This window comes from Battus philenor, unplaced genomic scaffold (genome assembly GCF_028537555.1).
Source record: "Battus philenor isolate CCGP_79_NKW_IND1 unplaced genomic scaffold, ilBatPhil1.0.hap1 SCAF_21, whole genome shotgun sequence".
NCBI lineage: Eukaryota > Metazoa > Arthropoda > Insecta > Lepidoptera > Papilionidae > Battus > Battus philenor.
Window position 1 is genome coordinate 6,569,299 of NW_027181684.1, and position 20,438 is coordinate 6,589,736.

Genomic DNA, 20,438 nt, shown 5'->3' on the forward strand with positions numbered 1-20,438 from the left:
GTATAGTGCAAATCACGGGAAAGTCTTCTTGTTAAATATCAACAAGCAATTGTACACAGGGTAATAATAGTTATCGGTAATCACTCTAATGATTCGTTGGCTAATGACTTGGGTTTCGACATCCATAGAGCAGACCTATAAAATATGAAAATATCTATTTCTAATAATGTATAAACGACATGTGTAAACGTGCCATTTAGTTATGTTATTACTGTAACTATGTCGACAGTATTGTCTATTTAATTTAGCAAAAACTACACGTGAACTTTGTGTATTTTTATTTTGAGATTATACGCTCGTTAGGATATAACCAATCAATTGTGACCATTATACACATATAACCTTTAAACTCTTTAACAATCACTGCAGAAACAAGAGGCCAATTTGCAGAATAATCTAGTCGATTCTGATTTAGGTTTTAATAAAATAGTTTGCAAAGTATCACTTTAAATCGATTAAACACTACAGTGAGAAAAATATGGATTTTTCATTAATAGAAACTTGACCACGATGAACATTGAAACAAACCAACTTTTGTGGCCACATGATGAATCTAATTCTATTACATTTGTTATTTTATTAAAAATTAGAAGGTAATATAAAATACCAGCCATGATAATCTTGATGGACATTCTAAACGTCGCTAGGTACTTACAGTAAAGTACTCTGGGATTTGCGTTGCTGACACAACGTCATGTGCGCTTATTGTGTTTACTGAACTGTTAGTTGACAAATACAAATGCTTTAAAGCTTACCGTTCGAGAGATTGTACTATTTATTTATCTTTTATAGAAACAATGCTAAAATCTTTTTTAGTTTAATTGAGACGGTTTATAATTTCTCTTCATAAATTTGGTGGTGACTCCATGAGAGCCCAAGACATCGGCAACTACTAATGGTTTTCTAGAGTAAACAAAGGCTTCGAAGAAAAAAAACACTAATCAATATATTTTCTCAACTTTACGATGTATCCTTCATTACAAAATCCAGATTACTAACGTGTAACGCGTTTCTGCATGAAAGAAAAAAAAAAGATGAAGCCAACGCCAATTGTGAAGCAAATTCTCCCTCTAATAATGTAAAAACAATTCAAATAGACCAAAATCTTTGACTGGGAAACAATATCTTAAAAATTACTCTGTCCTGTTGCTCCAATAAATATGCGAAATCGGGTTAAATATCTATAATTTTAAAGATGACATAGTTTTAAAGTCATAAGTTATAAAAACAATCAACGCAAGCAGTTTAAAACCTTTGTGAAGGTCCAAAAATTAATGAAGATGTGGCAGAAATCATCAAAATGTATTACTATGTACATCGAACATCACTGGCTCTGCCATAGAAATTGTGATTTAATTTAATAATAGGTTCTTTTTTAATATATATAGAAATACTGTACAATTTCCAGTTTTATCTTATAAGGTAATTTATTGCAGACGAGTATAGCATGAAGTCAGAAAAAGAAACTAGCAGATGACGTGTACATTCTATGCAAAAGTTTACGACGTAATAAATATGGAATATGTACCTAAAATAACAAATACGAAAAAACATATGTAAATTCATAAAAGTAGATACTAAGTTTATAAAATGTAGAATCATAAGGGTGTAACTAAGTAATATTAACATATAAGCAAACAAATGAAGTGTGAATAACCAGTAACATTAAAGTAAAAAAATCTTGTAACCACTTGGAAAAACCACTTGCAAAAATTTATTTTAAGAAATTATTTAGGGTCGTTGATTTTTTTTTTAATAATTAATGCCCAACTTAACCAAGCGGTGGCTTTTTGAACCACTACCCACTAAACGAAAGCGCGAGGTAACTGACTACTAACGCTATCTATCAACGCCGTTGGAAATTACCGCTTTCAAAAACGTAAATCTAAAATGTTCCGTTATGTACAATCACCAACCTTTTATACAAATTTAAAATAAAATTGTTTAGACTAATGAGGGAAGTACCTAGGAGATAAAACTTATGTTTAACAAATGTTTTTTACGCCTTATACAGGTGATAACTCATAGGTGTAAAAGATTTAAAAGAGGTAATGTATATCTCATTTGTTATCAATTGTCTATGGTATATTACAAAAATTAATAGTTTCAGAAATAATATAAGGTTATGATTTTAATATTATTACTACATATTAAACTTAATTACTGTTTAGTATTTGTCGCTGCAGACTGCTGTACTGCTACAAATTATTGGCCTGTTGCATTCCCATAAAAATTTAAAGTAATGACCTTATACAGGGCTATTGCAAATTTGTGCAAAAACCTTAAAACTTTTTGTTGACAAATTACTACCTATGAAACTTTTACACCTATAACCAATTACCGTTTGTTACAGAACTAAAACGGACACAAGCCGATTAACTAAATAATTGTTTAGTTTGGACGAAAGTTAAGGTATACATAATATAGACCGACACAAACTTCCCATTATTCTGAAAAGTATATAAATTTATTGTAAATGTCGTTTTATTTTGAATTCGTGTATATGAAATTTGTGTATTTTATATTGTATTGTATGTTCCCTTTGTGAGAATAAAAACATTTCAGCTTCTTGGAGAGGACATATTACATAACAAAAGGGAGTCCAAACAGTCATCAAAACACGATCTATGAACTTTAGTTATTTATTATAATCCGTAACTTCCGGTCCACGATTCTAATTCTTAATATTTTAAATTCACATAGTTTTAGTAATTTATGGGGCATGACTATAGATGTAAGGCCGGTTTAAAACGAATTAAACCAATCGGTTTAAAACGAAAAAAACCGTTTAAAACCGAAAAAACTTATTTTTTTCGATTTTAAACGCTTATGTTGACGACTATGTTTTTCTTAAATATAAACACATTATCTATTCCATGCGTAGACATTACCTAGCTAAGTTGAAAAACTATTACCTAGTTAACTATATTGGTTATTTTGAAAAGATTTATCAATCAGTTTCATTCGGTTTAAAACCAAACTCACACACTTGCACTTCTCACGCGGAGAGACGTCATGAGACCTTTGAGTAGACCTTAACTACTTGGAAATAAAGGTCAAAACTCCTATCCACAATTTCTTTATGATTTAGGTACATATTTTAATCTATTGTATGTAATATTGTTTCTTTATAATTATAGTACTTTATATGTAATATACATAGGTATAAACTGCATAGGTAACTAACACAAGACCAAGTATTGTCGATAATGATGTGTAAAAACACTGTTCTTATATTTTAGTAGGCGAGTTTTAAACCGTTTAAAAAGATTTATTTGGGGTTTTAAACCGCCACTTTTGGTTTTAAACGTTTTAAATCGGCTTTTTTACATCTATAGGCATGACAGCTTTTTCATTATTTATATTTATAGGCCGACTCCACGGTTTTCTTTAACATCACAGTTTATACTTAATGGAAAATAAATTACGTATGTATATAACTACCCTCTTGATTTTTTATTTTATATGTACGGCAAAACACCGTATGTTTGATATACTAGCTATTACCGCAACTTCGCTCGTACATATTATAAATACCACTGAACTGATGATCAGTCATTTCAGAGGAATACTTGGATTTCTTTTACCCAAAGGCCATTTTAGAAAATAAAACTATTTTTTGTTCTAAAATGTTTAAAAGTTCTATGTTTGAAATCCGTTTAAACTTTTTCGGTCATGAGGTAAAATTTTAAATAAATGAATATTATTTTCAAAATTATTAAGAAATTAATTTAAAAATCGGAAATTATATAATTATTCTCCATAAAGATCCATCCTCCATAATAATCCATAAAGATGATAATGACCTACATTTTTTAAATAAATTTAAAATAGATTCTCTTAATATTATTTTACTAAAAACTTGTAGTTTGTAATAAGAGTGTTTGAAAATGAGAGAGGATTATTTACAAATTACGATTATTCACTTAAGAAGTTCATTAAAAACTTTTATTTAACTTCAATCATAGTAAAACTAAATTATATATGTTATATTTGCATTTCAAGCAGTCTCGTAAATTAAGATTCGTACTTTTTAATCATCAAAAATGTTCTGGCCTAATCAAATCGGCTTAAGTATAAAAAGATAATTTTCACAATCATGTCTATATTTTTTACATCGAAACATAGACCTCGTGTAATTGCAAAATACTTTTTATGTATTTTGTCGTTCATTGTTACCAGAACGCACTAACTTTTCATAATGCTTTGGCTTTAAAATCTTGTTATCTAGAAGAACACTGTATTACACTCATTGTGTTTTGACATAACATGTATTATCCTATGAATTGGTAACTACAGTAATTTAATTCAAAACAGTGACCTTTTGCCAGCAGAATACGATATCGCAGTGGGGCATCCTTTATTAGCATTCCTTCAATTCAAACGGAGCTTAGCGCTTTTCCAATTCCAAAGAATACGATTAATAAACCTACGTAGATCTATTCCTATAACACCTACCTCTAGCAAGGACTATTTTCAATTTTAACACGAGATTAATAATATATCAATCATATGTGAAAGTATATCATATACATAAAGACTTATTGGTAAGATATCACGATCTCCATTATGATCCACTCTTGTTATATTTTATAGTTGGAAAAACTCTTAATAAAATGGTACACTGAATTTTCTCTACCGAAATCGATTGATCGATAGCCACAACGATGCTGATGTTTGTGCAACTATGTACATACTCTTGACCGACTTGTCAAGGCGTGGAAAGCTTTCAGAATGGGAAGCAGGCGCTTTTACTAGGTTTATTTAAGACCGATGTTTAAGCATATTAAATAGAAACATTTAACCATTTAAACATCATAAAAATTTCTCCTCTCAAAAAAGCTTTATTTAAAAAAAAATATTTTAGAAGCATATTTTCAAAAAGATAACATTTAATTATATATTGTATAATACTAATTATAACTTCCCTAAAAAGTATTAGCGCAACTATATTTTGATGATTGTCTTTATATAGCAAGAAACACTTAACAAATAAATGATATGTACGTCATCCATTTTTTTTCCGTAACAGGCCGTATTATAAAATTGTTTGTCTCATAGTAACATAAACCTATATCTGCGAATTCTTAAAATAAATTAGTGAGGCACAGAAAGGATTCCTTCACGTCTTTTCAAGTCCTGTATCTGGAAGAAGTTTGCTTAATGACAATAAATCAATAGAAACTTGTTGAAATTTACTTGATTCTTAAATAATTATGAGACGAGATTCGGATGCATATTTATTAAGGTAAAGTTGAAATGATATATATTTATGGAAAACATTTTTGCATTATAAAAAAAACAACTGGATCCCCTTTGAGCAAGTCAGATTTATATATACCTGCTTGTGAAAAGACATCAAAAGTAGTTTCTTTTGTTAATACATCTATGAGTAACAAAACGTACATTGCAAGGATATTGATATTTTTCAGATAATTTAAGCGGTTATCAGTGATGTAAAGAGTAAAAAGGTTAGGGACGACTATGTACTCGCTGGACTGACGCAGTTTTAAAAATGTGCAACACCACCGTGCACGGCTTTAACTTACATAAAATAGAACAGCCTGAAGAAAAATGGTAGTCGAAACTGAAATATTTTGACGTTTGTGACCAAAATACACATCGTCACTGAGTTCCTTATGTCGAGCCATTCTTTGTTTCCCCATCCAGGACAAGCGCAAAGTTCTCCTCCATCCATTTCTCTTTCTCGAAAACATCCGAATAAATAAAAAAGAATAAGCACATTGCATAAATCAGAGCAATGGCAAGCTGATCTGGCTTATGATCGTTAGGACAAGGGTTTTTTTCCCTAGCAAACCCCCACGTTGTGTTGTCGTTACCGTTCACAAATGGTGAAGGAAAATGTCACGAAGTTTAAGTCAAATGTTAAAGACTCCATTGAAGAAATTATTACGAAACAATCCTAGAGTGGATTTATGACCTATAAGAAGTTTGAGTTCAAGTTTAAAAAATCAACACTCAAACGCGATCCCACTCTAGTCTTCTTCGTCAAACTCAGTCGCTAACGCTCCATGGGCAGGGTTAGGTAAGGTTGTTCGGGATTTTTCTACTGAATCAAATCAGGAATGCGATCCGTAAAACGAAAGTAACCAACATAGCATAGTGAATTGACAAGTTGAAATAGAAGAGGTCAGGCCACATAGCGTTCAGAACTGTTGACTGCTGGGGCTTTAGCTTCTAGAGTGTAGATCACAGATCGCAAAGCACATCGTAAGGCATCCACTTCCAAGGTGAATGGACGTCGAAGAAAAACAAGTCTACCGCTTTCAACGGTGCTATTAAAACTCCATGTGGAAGGTTCAGTGTCCACGTCCACAACAGCGGACGGCTGCAGTCATGATGAAAAATCAAGACTATAATTTAATATTAGGTCGTTTCTTGATGTAAAGAAGGTAAATAAAACGGCAGTAAACAAGTGGCAGTTTATTTTATTAACTTTTTCAGTTGTATCAAAACCATAAATGCTGTTAATCAAAATCAAATTCTGACTTGTTAATAATATATATGTTTTTTTTTCCTTTGGTCCCATTTTCAAAATTGTCAACTTTGCTCTTTGTTTGAAGATTGTCCAAACCTTCTTTCTTCCCAACTGACATTTTGCAGTGAACTCTTGATCTGTACCTACTGACATTAAGTAATAATTAATAAAACTGATACGTAAGTGATAAAATTCTGATAAAATTTATAACGTATTTGCTATAGAAACATTACCTGCATTTGTACTACAGCCCCTTTTAATTTGATTATCCTTTTTGATCTTCTCAAGAAATACTCTCAGTATCAGAGTATTAAAGTGTACATAGATTTCTATATACGTAATTAATTCTAGGCATCCAAACCTTGGTCGTCGACGATGGAATCTGTATAGAAGATAATATATATGGTAGTGACGATCGAAAACAAAAATATTTCAATAGATTATTGATATTGTTACGTTAGCGACAGTGGTTCATATAACTTAAAAAATGTAACCTAATAGAACTGGAATATTTATTTACATGTTTGCTTAGTAATTTTTGAGGTAAGAAATTATGAATTCGGATTCATTGGGTTAGTATAGTGTTACCGAAACAGCTGTGCTGGATCACAGCGAAGTGCACGCGAAAGACGGGGGAGGAAGAGATCGATCGGCGGAGCTCATGCTCTTTCTTGACACCCGCCTCGCCGGCCTTTCAAATGCGCTGTACAGCGGTTCCCGTAACACTATAATAAACACATAAGACGGGTGTAATACGTCTTCTCACTGTCATAATTATTATAACATAACCAACTGTCCAGTCCAGTCAACTTTAACCGTGCCTACCCAAACTCATATCTGATAATAACTATACACACATTTGATTTTAGGTACTACATGAATTACAAATTACTTTTTTTTTAAATACAGTAATATTTATATACTTTAGAATAAATAAAAAGTTAAAACATTATTTTACGTTTATTCGAACTAAGAAAATTTAAATAAACCGTCAAATATTCTCTTTAGTACTATATCAATTTCGAGTGACCTCACTTTTCAGTCTACGTGATACTTCATAAATATAAACTTTCTAATAAAAAAAGATACTGTTTACCATGATCGAACAAGAAATCTTGAAGAGTTCAATTTCATTATATCTGTCTTCGATCTTCATTGTGATTCCTTCCTCTGGTCTAAAATTTTATAAAATCACCTAAATATACTTCAGGTAGCTTTATATTTAAGGGCGTATATCTCAAAGATAAAATTTTTACGCTACAAATTTTAGGCCCTCACTTATTAAATTGCCGATTCACAATTCTAGCAAGTCTTAATTCAAATATTTAGAAATTTAGTTTAGAATTACAAATACAAATTAACATTAACACAGTTTTAATCCATAATTCAGTATTCATATGTTGGTGTCATTTCATTTTGTTCTAACGTACTTTTTTTTACTTTGCATTTATATACAAACTAAAACATCCTGTAATTTTTAATAAAAAATTCGAAGATTCAAGTCGATAATAAAGAACTGAAAGTAATGAAAGGGGATCCTTGTCAATCAAATCTTAATTCATTTGCCTCAATTCGTAGCGTTAATCGAGTGAAGCACCTTAGCTAACACATGTTGACTTGCCTTGTATAACCCACACTATACAGTAATGAGAGGACTCTGAATCGTATCATCACGTGCGATGAATAGATCCTGTGTGATAATCGGAAATGTTCATTGGCTTAAGTTAGAAACTGAACATATACAACCCACAAAGTGTTCGCCAGACAATTACATCTAATGTCCATAAATGCAAACGATGATTGATAAGCACGCCATTTAACAACCGAGACTAGTCAATTGCTCTATTCCACTACTCCTTCAGGACAACACTTGACCAGATGTGACTGATAAGTCTTTGTCAAACATGCTCTACACAAACTTTGCTCTGATTGAACGCTTTTCTATTCAATATCGATAATCTGTTGATACCGCTTTCAAAAAATTCATAGAATCTCCCTCTCAACATTTTTGACATGAAATCAAGGAACCTTAAAGTAATAAACTTCGATAAAATGGTTAATGTGTATCGCAACAACTGCAACATATTTTTAAATTTTATTGTTCCCATATAAAATGACAATGTTAAACATAAGAGCATATACTTCATCTCATAGATATCAACTTTTTCAAATTCTTAAATAAATGGCTATTAAAGTGACAACGAGGAGAAATATAGCTTATGTTGCAAGTACCTTCTTCTGCGGCCTGTTGTCGCTATCGTGTTTGATGGAAGAATCATACAATAACCCTGAAAAACACCCAACTTACTTAAAAAAATTATGATCAAATTATAGTCAGCATCAAAATATTACCTTAGTAATTCGATTGTGAAAGAAACCTCCAACATCTAACATGAATAGACACCAAATGAGTATAGAAAGAGTTGTCCAGACTTAAACCATATTTATCGTTCGTATAAACAAGTTAAACCTTAAATAAAACTACAAATAGTGTAATAAATTATTTGCAGCCACTAGTGCAGTCACTGTATCGCGCGAACACAAGATGTGTATGTTTTTGCATGTATATCTCTTACCATGAACTTACCAGGTCATTTCTACTTTTAGGATATAAAATGAAAAATAGATATTGTGTTAAAGTAATTTTAAATTTCTATGGTAAGAAAACATGTTCTTTATTTAAGCAATCTTTGCGAATTGCGATAATGTAAATAAAGCACAAAATCAGAGAAACACTCTCCAATGCCCAATGATAACCAAAAACAATCTGAATATCATCTCAAAAATACCTAAATTTAAAACAATGATTGCTGAATAAATTCGAATCTATTATGGAACCACAATGACTTTCATCACATGTAAGCCAATATCATTTTGTTCAAAACAAGTAATGCCAAATCTCAACTCTGAGAGAAAACGCATCAATAATCACAAAGACTCTTTTACAAAAGAGGAAATCAAATCTGCAATGTCTTCAATTGAACCAATGTTTACTACATATATATTAACCATAGCCATTCAAAAGCAGTGTTATAAATCAGCATTAAAATCGGCAGATTTTGTTCGATCAATTGCTTGATGAATTAATGCGACCATAAAATCCAGTTTAATGTCCCTCCAATATACAGCACGGTTCATAAAAAAAAAAACATTAATTTTCTAAGACTATATCAAAAATACTTGCCTTGGCAACATAGTATTGGGTATGAATGGCCTTCTTCAATGGACCTCCACAACAACATGAATAAGAATATGATATTTGTCCTTTACAAATAATTTATTTATTAAAAAAAACCTTGTACAGCAAACATTAAGAGACACTTACACTACACTAATCTATAAGATTCAAATAATTAGCAATGGATCAAAGTCTACCAAAACCAATACGTTAGCAGCAGATGAGACAAGACGACGATGACAAGCTGTTCTCAGACCAAGAGACCGACTTCGATATCATATTCCTGAAAACACAAAAATTTCAAATGATTTATGGCTTTGTTCTGAACCATGTCCAGAACATGGAAACTGAAGTAACCAACAGGCAGCTAAAACTTTATCCACAATTTTATAAACCAGATATTAAACTCATTGTAAGTAGTAACCAGATAGTACCCTTCAGCATCTGTACTTGTAAACCTATAATGGCTTAAAAATTAATGTGTTGTATATCATACAATGTTATATGAATCTGTTTGTGAAACTACTATTTCAAACACAATACTACGAATGGGGCTAAAATTAATTTTCAGGCATAATTCTTTGAAGATATTTATTATCCAGGCTGGCACATTTATTTATACTTTAATGAAATATGATTAAGTATTAGTAAGGTTGCCAGTTTTTGTGTTAAATTCACTTAGTAACATTAAAAATGAAGTTCCAAGGCAAGGTATTGTTCTACCAGTAATCAAGTTTCCAATCCCAATCAACCAAAACCAAGAATAATGAAAAAGTACACTGATACAACATAATCAATATTTATTATACCTGTCATATAATTATCGTTGGTGGGAATTAATCTATGAAAAACAACAACATAACATTTTACCACACCTACATAGCAGGTAAGGAAACTTAAAAAAAAGTCATACTCAATAAAGATATAAAACACCCTTTTAGCAATTGTTTGGACACCATCTGATGACTACTTTTAAATTCGCCATTAGTGTTCTATTAAAAACAAAGTATTTTGTCAGCAAAAACAACAAATGTTTCCAATTAATGACAATTCTAGCAGTGACACAAAGGACAACCTAAGAATAGCCAGTATTGTAAATTTTAAAAATACCCATTTTTGACTGTTGAAGTTTGAGCATTGGTATGAAACAAATTTTAATGGGATTTCAGATATCTATGCTAAGTCCATGTTATTTTTTATAACATAACTTAAAGTACCAACATTTTTAACAAATGTACAAGTAAAAGTTAGACATGAGCTTGCCTTGTAAAACATAATGTGAAAACAAGTTTTAATGGCACAGTGATACAAAGTATAATAATAATTATTCGGTGTACAAATATAAACATTTATTTTTAAATGGCTCTATGCCATATTAAGAGCCAAAAAGATCCGACATAAAAGGTATAAGAATCATTTCAAGTAAATGTATGTAATATGACATTACAGTTGAATCAAGTCAAAACTTAGGTGACAATAATAATTTTGATATATCTTCTAAAACCTAACAAATAGTAAAACACATGACAATTTGAAATGCTTTTGTAAAATTAATTAAATGATTTGGTGTATTTGATGAAAATTATATTGAACCTTTAACATGCACGGAAAAGCTGTATACAAAATAAAGAATACCAACCTTCAATATTTGTTCTTTTTCAGAAGAAGCGGACGTCAATCGTCCTGCCGTCAATACGAGTTCTGTCAAACATTTCTGGAAAAGTCTGTTAAGAAAATCATGAAAAAAAATTGTTGTTTCATAAAATAAAAAAACTGCCACGTACAATTCGAAGTAGAATAAGGATCGCGTGCCTGGATAAAGCAAGCAAACCTTTTTTGTGACAATGCATTATAATAACATGCAAATCCTACCTTAATACATAACCATACCCTATGTGATTAAACATTGATATTTCGTAAGGTGTTTATATGATTTTTAAAGGATACTTATTGCTCTCTCCGCATCCCACTCTTTGTGGAAACGTACTACTGCAGTGTCAGGTGCCGTCATTTCAGCAAACTTTACATCTCCACATTCACTGAACTTTTCTCGTATCAACTGCCATGTTACAGTTGGTGGAAGCTGAAATAATTAAAAATTCTTTTAGTTTGCACATTATTTCTATACTCACTTGCGTAATTATCAAATGCATGTACATAAGTCAAAAGACAGCAACAGTCAAAGTAACTAGATCATTCGCTAAGTCCTACTAACAATGGCTTTTTAAATTGGAAAATTATGCCAAAAAAAAAGGCATAACACCCGGATACTTTGCTGGAAGTCATCTTTATCTTGATATACACAACGCAAATCATCCACTTAGTAGACTGATCATGGATTACTTCAGAAGGCAAAGAAAAACTTACAAAATTGCAACTAATTGACTTACATTAGTTATTATCACCATATCAGATACTTTGTCCCTTCCAGTCTGCTGTACTCCTGAATCTCTGCTGTATCCTTGACTTGTGGCTGATACATTTCCCATTTGTCTACTTGAACCTAAAAGACGAAATTCATGATTTTTAAAAATAGAATGGAATTTACTAAAAACACATTAACTAATAAACAGTACCTGATAAAGGCCCACTACTTAAGCTAGGGTTGCCCCCCATTACATTTCCACCCATATTTGAGGTATTCATCATATTTGTTCCCATATCCGTAGTGTTCAAATTTAAATTATTTGTATTAACATTGGCTTGGGCTGAAAGAACTGTTGCCAGATCATTAGCTGTAAGACCTTGCTGAATCAATTGATTTTGCAAAGCCCCTAGACCTGTTAAACCCAATGCCTGCAACAATTAATAATAAATAAAATTTGAACTATCTCTTTTATCTTTCAATCGACTCTGCCAGTGCTACTGATCCTATGACGCCGTTCCCAAACCCAGATATAAGAGGGTTCATCAATGGGCTATCCACTAGTCATGCTAAAAAGAACCTTGGGTGAGAAGTATAAAAGCGATAAAAACCTTAACTCACAACGACCTTGACAAGAATTAAAGGACAAACCATTTCGCTTAAGAATTGGAACCTGAAAATGCAGACAAACTTACATACGGGCAAAATTATCCACAAAGCCAACACCCGTGAAGTAGGAAAGATCTCGCTTTATAAGAACTAGAATGTACGAAACCGACTTAATTGCCAGCAAGAAACTGGCTATTGAAATGGCAGGTCATGAAGCAGGTAGTGGCCGATGCTGCTAAATACTTGCTAGGAGTCAAAATGAAAACCTACAAAGATAGGTGGTACGATCACTAATATGCACACACAGCTACAGAAAGAGAATTGTGCCAAATAACGTTATGTACAAAATGGTACAGACGCTAACAAAGCACTTCATATAAAGACAAGAAATAATTGTAGAAAAGTAACGCGAAGAAAAAATGCATCTTCCCAAATAATAAGGTCCAAGAATTTGAAGAATTGCAGGGAAGAAGCCAATCAAGTCAAGCTTTTTTAAAAGAGTAAATGTCCTCGGCAAAGGTTTATCACCACGCACACCTGCACAATACGTGACAGCAATGGCAACATCCTAATGGAAGAACAAGAATTCATAGATCCAAAACGAAAAACGCAGATCCTCCGGAAAGTTAAAGCATGCATAAATCACTTGAAAAATAATAAATCCCCGGGTTCAAATACCATTACTTAAGAATTACTGAAGGTTGGAGGCCAGGCTTTTGAAGAAACTCTTTCCAAGATACTAGACTGTGATTTGGATAGCTAAAGAGACGCCTCGAGATTGGCACTTTGGTGTCATAGTACTTATTATTAAAAAGGAAGATAAAAACAGTGCGTTCCAACTACAGAGATATCACCATTCTATACTACATACAAAGTTTTCACAACTACCGCAATTACCATGTAAAGTTCGTAATTACCGAGATTAAACTAACCATTTATAAAACGTTAATCCGTCCAGTTGTGAGCTATGCACGTGAAACTTGAACACTGACACAAAAGACAAACAAATAGACAATGTTCCAAAGGAAAGTTTTGAGAACAATTTTCGGACCGGTACAAGAAGATATAATGTCACATATGATACGTGAAGGTATGTAAGGGCGAATCACGAATTCAACAATTTGACGAAATGTAACGATTATCTGATTCTGCAAGTAACAAATACGACACCACGGTTGTTAAAACCATATCCGCGTGGACCCCGCAACTAAAAAGAGCCCGGAAGAGGTGGTTGGAATGTGTAGATCTCTGGAGTATTGGAAAGAAGACATCATTGCAAAAAGCAGCGAAGGATAAAGCGATACGGCAGATCTGGGAGGAGGTCAAAACTTATAGAGGGTATCGTCATATGATGAAGAAACAATAAAATAAGATATATTCTTTTATGAAGTTTTTCTTCACGAACTAGTTTCTGAAGCCTTTAAAACGTAAATATTGGGTTAGCGACTAAATGATTTTTATTTTACTAACGTAGTCAAAACGTGGTTTTTTCTTGTTAGGACTTTTAATTTTGTTAACACAGATATATCGATTAAATCTTTCATTTTGTTTTATCTCAATACAAAAAGAAAATACAGGATGTACACTTCAGACATATTTTTTTCGAAAAACCAAAACATGGCACGAGTACAGGTAAGTAAAGCACAAGTACAAAAAGAGAGACGGTGTCAAAATTGGTTTGACACGTTTTGTTCTGGTGTTTTTTCAATGAAAAATACGATGAGACCATCCCATTGACACCTGTAAGATCCACATTAAGGCCGTCATCGATTCAAGTCATCATAGCACAGAGCGTGATATTGCGGAGTAGCTTAATGTATTTATTGCACACATGAATTAAAAAGGCTTGAATATGTCAAGAAATTCTGTCTGTAAATCCTTCAATAGTTTAAGGAAAATCGTTTGAAATAACGCATTAACATCTGCGATTCGCTTCTTGAGCGCAACTAAACTGATACATTTCTAAAAAAGCTTATTACTGGCGACGAAAAGTAGATAGTTTATAATAGGAATAGATCGTGAGTGATGAAAGTTGAACCAGCTCAAACGACATCAAAAGCAGGGAATCATCAAATAAAGATTATGCCATTAGTATGTGTGTCTATAAAGGAATTTTGTAATTTAAACCTATGCCACAATACCAATCTATCAATTCAAACGTGAATGTTTCACAACTCCCCAAACTTAACAAAATAATTTCAGAAAAGTAGCCACGATAATGAGAAGCCCTTTACATCTTTAGCAACTTGCCAAAAATTATTGAAAAAGTGTATGTTTTGTTGCATCCACCATATGGACATAATCTTGTGCCGTTAAGACTTCAATTTGTTTTGTTTCATGCAGAACTCCAGACATAATAAAAGTTTTTGATAGCAAAGATCAGAAATTTATCAATTATTGAATTTTAACACTGTTATGAAATCCAAAGGATTGTTTGAGAAAAATGGGCACTGCCTAACTGAAGCCATATTATTAAAAAGAAAATTGAATTTTCTTTTCTATTTGAAATCAATAATCACTTTGTTGCCAACCCAATAATTGCAGATGTGCCTGTCTTAGGACATGAATTGATGACAGGCATTAAATTACATACATAAACATGTAATCAATGGATATATGTAATGAGTTCATGCAATAACAATGCTTTAAGGAAATATACAATAATAGATTTATCACTACAAGAATTCTACTATTCTCCAACATTAATGCCAAAATGGATGCCTAGGAAATATCACTAATTCCTATCTTCTAAATGTTAGTGTCTTACTTCTATTCCTAATCAAACATTATTTCTAACCTTATTAACTGCAGACTATATTTTGAAAATCTTGAATACAAATAAAACATGGGGCCTTCCCATTTTTATTTTCAAATGAATTGTGCAAGCTAATTAAATAATCAATGAAGTGTCTATATGTATTTAAAATATACATACCCTAAGCTAAATAGTACATTTGTACTATATGTTTATATGACAATTTAAATTTTGTAACACTATATAACATATTAGCAAGTATAAGAAATACCTGGAGGCCCAAACTACCACCCAATCCCGTGTTTGTCCCAAGTGTATTTGGTCCTAAACCAGTACCAAGACCATTTAAAGCAACACCTGCTGCTGGTACTGCTCCCAAAACACCTGCACCAAGACCATTACCAGTGCCAGCTAAGGCAAGGTTTGTTGTAGATGTACCCTGAGGCAAATTTCTGGCCACATCTCTTAATGGCTCTCCATTAGGTCCTAGTCCTAAGCCAATACCCTTTAGGCCTTCAGGCAATCTTAATTCAGATTTATCTGAGACTCCACGGTCCATTCTGACAGTCATTCTGCGATCATACAACATTTGTTTGTCGAACATTGATATTGCCTGAAATAATAAGAAAAGATTTTACAGTTATATTTTCAACTATTCAAACAAATAAAATAAATATATTTGTTTACCACAAGAGTGTATTCTCAACAGGAATTAACATTATAAATATGGATTATATTGAAACTGTATTACAATTTAAATACAACTACTGATCCAACCATGTCTTACCTGAACTGCTTCAACAGGATGATCATATTCAATCACTGCAAATCCCCTGCTATTGCCATCTTTATCCACAGCGAGATCTATGTTGTATACTTTGCCTGCCATTTTGAAAACTTCCTTGATTTTGGCACGGTCAGCCTTATAGTCTAACTAAAATTTAATGTATTTGATGTTAATTTTCCATGATGAATCAATTGTAATTAGTTTAATTACATGAAGTTTTACAAGAAAATTAAAAATTTATTCCACAGATAGTAATTATAGTTATAAATATAACAGTACAATGTTGACAAATGCTTAATTCCAATATTACAATTATAAAAATACCAGTTAAAAACTTTTTATAATAAGAAAACACACACGACTAATACTTACATTAGCAACAAACACTTTCTTAACAAGTGGAGGTTGAACATTAATGGAATCCAAAAACTGTAGACTCAAACCATAAGTATTAAAGTTTTCTGGTTCTCTGGGCTTATTTGCTCCCCAACTAAAAACAATATTAAAATGGATTCAATATTTAAAACAAGTATACAAACAAATGTACATCAAAAAATATGTTTATTACTTATCCTTGTCATCTCTGACATTTCGCGAATTACCAACAGTGCCAGATCGGGAAGAATTAAGTCTAGTTCTTTCAGTACCTGCAATAGTTGCATAATTTGCCTCATTAATAAAGATGAAAAAAAATCAATGTATTCGATTCCCCGCACAAGTCTCATACATAATTCTTTAAGGTGATTTTATAAATAATGTTACAATTATTTGCAAACTTATATCCAATGAAACTGTTAAAGCCTTCAGGCTAGCAGAATTAACATTGGCAGAAAAAGTAGTTGCTCAATAAGGACAATGTCCAGAATTTTCTTTACATAAATTCAGGAATGACAAGATCCATAAATAAACAAAAGGAACCAGAAGTGAACACTAAAATAGCTAAAATAGTGATGATAACATTTTTGATTTTTATTTTTGCAGTATCATCTTTTTTAATTTTTCAATAAAATACATAAAAACAAACTAAATATCATATTGACAGAATTGAGCAGTATATTTGACTGCTTAGTTGTATCATTGTATTTGTAGTAAGGGGGCAACAAAGAAAGATAAAATGAAACAGTTAAAGATATTATTATAATTAACATGTCATCACAAAATCTAAAAATAATTGGTCTTACCCATTTCTTCTTTTAATACAAGCTTTCGCCCATTAAGTTCATATCTGTGCATAACAGAAAGGGCCTTCTTCATGGATTCTGTTGTAGAAAAAATAACAACTCCACATCCCCTAGGCTTCCCATTGTCATCATTAAACAACTCCACATATGCTACATCTCCTACCTAAAATAATCATAATTTTTCTGCAACATGCTTACTAAATATGTAATAAAAAATATAGTAACGAAGTTATATGAATTTTATTTATATTTCTGTAGATATAAACCTTACAATTCAGATTTTAAATAATGATTTCTATATTATGTAATAATATCTTGTTATACCTGAATAATAAATACTATTTATTTTTCTATTTAACTGAGTCACCAGAATTGTTATAAAAATTTCATAACAAATGCAAATTTTAACATAAATAAAATGTTAAAAATGTATTATGAGATATGTCAGTGTTTGAAAATGTTTCATTTAGGCAAGCCACATTTAATATGCTGTTCTATTTCTATTTAATTTTATTTAAATGAACAAAAACCCAACATTTGATAACAATATCAAACATTGGGCAAAATGGGATGCCGTTGTTAAGTAGCTTGTCAAAGGATATTTGGCTACGGTACCCTCTTAGATGAAATTTAATTATTAATATACGAACCTTTTCTTTAAACAAATCTTTCAGATCAGTCCAACGATACTCATATGGAATATTGGAGACAAAAAGTCGCTTTCCTTCTGAGCGCTCGCGGTCAATAGATCGGTCCCGGACAGCATCTGAAAATCGAGATGGTCTGTCTCCTCGTCTAGACCGATCTCGTTCCTTTTCCCTCTGATTTTCCATGACCCCTACAAAATTGTTTTCAATTCAGGAAACAACACAAATATGCACGCATGATCGTGATTGTTTAGTCTAATAACAAAGACTAAAATAATGTTGGTAAATCTCTGAAGCCGGCTCAGAATATTATAAACAGTTAGTCCATATAAATAAAATTTTACGCATTAAGAAACTTACGTGGTATTAATAATTACTTAGCACTTGCCTCGATGCAACAATGTACAACAGTCAGTAACAAATCTGAAATTAATATTAATGAAAACGTATAGCGGGAAACAAATTTCACGCAAAATGCTCACAAAATGGCGTACTACTTGTCTATGCACATCCGCCACAAAGAATTTAAAAAAAAAGCCCGACGACAAATAGGTACTAATAAATGACGTACTTAGCCATAACAAATTTAAGCCATAACAAAAGGAAACCTATTCCTTTACACGAGTAAGCGTAATCAAAGACAACCCAGTCCTGAGCAGAAGCTCCTGATATCGACAGATTTCTGCAGGATAAATAGGCGGGTAAAAGCTTTCTTTGCATAAACAATCTACGTCAATTTTCCCCGGAAGGCAAAAAAAGTTGATGTCCGTTCAATCTGCAGTATGAGCATCTTAGATATCGGAGTGACCCGCAGGGGCACCCCCTGGCGTACGTGCCTATGCCTACAATCCAGGCTAAAGCACAATCACTAGCCGAAACGCTGTTAGTAGGTAGTTCGACGCTTAACTTAGCGTAGATACCATACATTCGAAGAATAGTCCTCCTTCGTGTAAATAGTATCAATGCACTAATTTTTTTTGTGTTATGTACTATTTTAACCGGCAATGATGGTCTATAGCAATAATTTCCAGCTTTTTTTATACCATGCCTGGCCTTAGCCTTTCTAAAATTTGTACACCCCCCTATGTAGCATACATTATTTTGATATTAAAACTAAAGGGCTTATCTCGTGTAGAATCTTCGAATTGCCCCACTTGGCAATCAAATTGGCCACCTATGAGGCACGGCCCTAACTTCGGAAACACTACTCTACAGCGTGTCACGATGCCATTACATCAAAGGTATGTTTACCCCATCAAGGTTAGAAGCATTGCTGAAGTTTACATCGTTTTACCCAACAACTCTTTGTATGCGTTTATCATTTCAATATAAATGTGCCCTAATAACATCCGGCTATAACAGTTTGATCGATAGCTATTGTAGTTGCCACACTTGAAGCTACATACAGTCGCCCAATTCCTAATTCGCGAGTCCTGATCGACGCTACCCTTTATGCGAAAAAAGAATAATCTTCTTGTCTAGACGATATACTTGGAGTAACGACTAAAGTATATGTCCACTTGTTAAACCGCGGGTCCCGAACGACGAAATACTTTAAGCAAGGAATGATCAATCGTCTTGTTGACAAACATAGCACATCGATTAATACCTAGCGTGCAGCAGGCAATACTACATTGACACAAATCGCCACAACGAGCCAATCTTATGCCGAGTGACTGTGGGAACTATTTGTGATATTCATTCCGCCAGTTTATAAATAGCTTTGTAATTTTGTCCACTTTAGGAGTTGAGAAATTTATACGAAAAAAATAGTGACAGACACGTTAAAAATAAACGAAATTAAAATGAACACCTTCGTTTCGCCTTTTAGAAGTTAAAAAAACTTTCATGGGTCTAACGTTCCACAAAATATTATAGACCTTCCTTTTCGAAATTTAAAATCTAAAAGGAGAAGTTCTCTATCGCAAATGAAATAAGACTCCATTGTGAGAAATAAAATGAGCGGCTCTTCCATACAGAACTCTATTACAGAGTGGTGGTATTGCCAAAATACGTTTGTTGCACTTTAGCAGTTATTAAATGCGGCGTCTGTCAATAAGACGATTGTACATTCTTCTTAACTACTTCTAACTTAAAATATATCGACAGCCAGGAGTTTAAGCGTTACTTGCAAAACGTCTTCTATCAATAGGATGTATATTCTCTGATCAATTCAAGTGTGGCATTGATCGAGCTTAATAGGTTAGCAATTGGGCGATTGTATATAGCTTCAATTGGATAGCTACAATATCTATCGATCACTACAGCGGGATTCCCCTGGAGCACGTTTATTTTTAAATGGTGAACTCATAGAGAGTGAGAGTCCAAAGGGAAGTCTCTCTTTGAAAAATCTTAGGTTCAATCTCGAAGTCAGTGAAGCTTTCGTAACAGCGGCCTCCCGACCATGTGATATGTCT

At 32.5% G+C, this 20,438-nt stretch overlaps 1 protein-coding gene across 4 annotated transcripts; it reads right to left on the reverse strand.

The window, feature by feature from the left end:
- Positions 1-6,453: 6,453 nt before the first annotated feature.
- Positions 6,454-18,497, reverse strand: LOC137923150 (myelin expression factor 2-like). 4 transcript variants are annotated; one of them, XR_011107548.1, is made up of 13 exons: positions 18,382-18,497; positions 18,025-18,212; positions 17,375-17,537; positions 16,762-16,840; positions 16,566-16,683; positions 16,194-16,340; positions 15,678-16,019; positions 12,254-12,473; positions 12,068-12,180; positions 11,625-11,760; positions 11,317-11,391; positions 6,733-6,881; positions 6,454-6,642 (listed from the first exon to the last, which is right to left on the reverse strand). XR_011107548.1 is itself a non-coding variant. In XM_068766299.1 (12 exons), exons 2-11 carry the CDS (start codon positions 18,205-18,207, stop codon positions 11,336-11,338), a joined length of 1,557 nt encoding a protein of 518 aa, XP_068622400.1. In that variant the 5' UTR covers positions 18,208-18,212; positions 18,410-18,427; the 3' UTR covers positions 9,517-9,960; positions 11,317-11,335. The 4 variants fall into 4 exon arrangements, 2 of the variants coding, with proteins under 2 accessions (XP_068622400.1, XP_068622398.1); XR_011107547.1 differs by having other exon boundaries at positions 6,454-6,645; XM_068766299.1 differs by lacking the exons at positions 6,454-6,642; positions 6,733-6,881 and adding an exon at positions 9,517-9,960 and having other exon boundaries at positions 18,410-18,427.
- Positions 18,498-20,438: the final 1,941 nt, after the last annotated feature.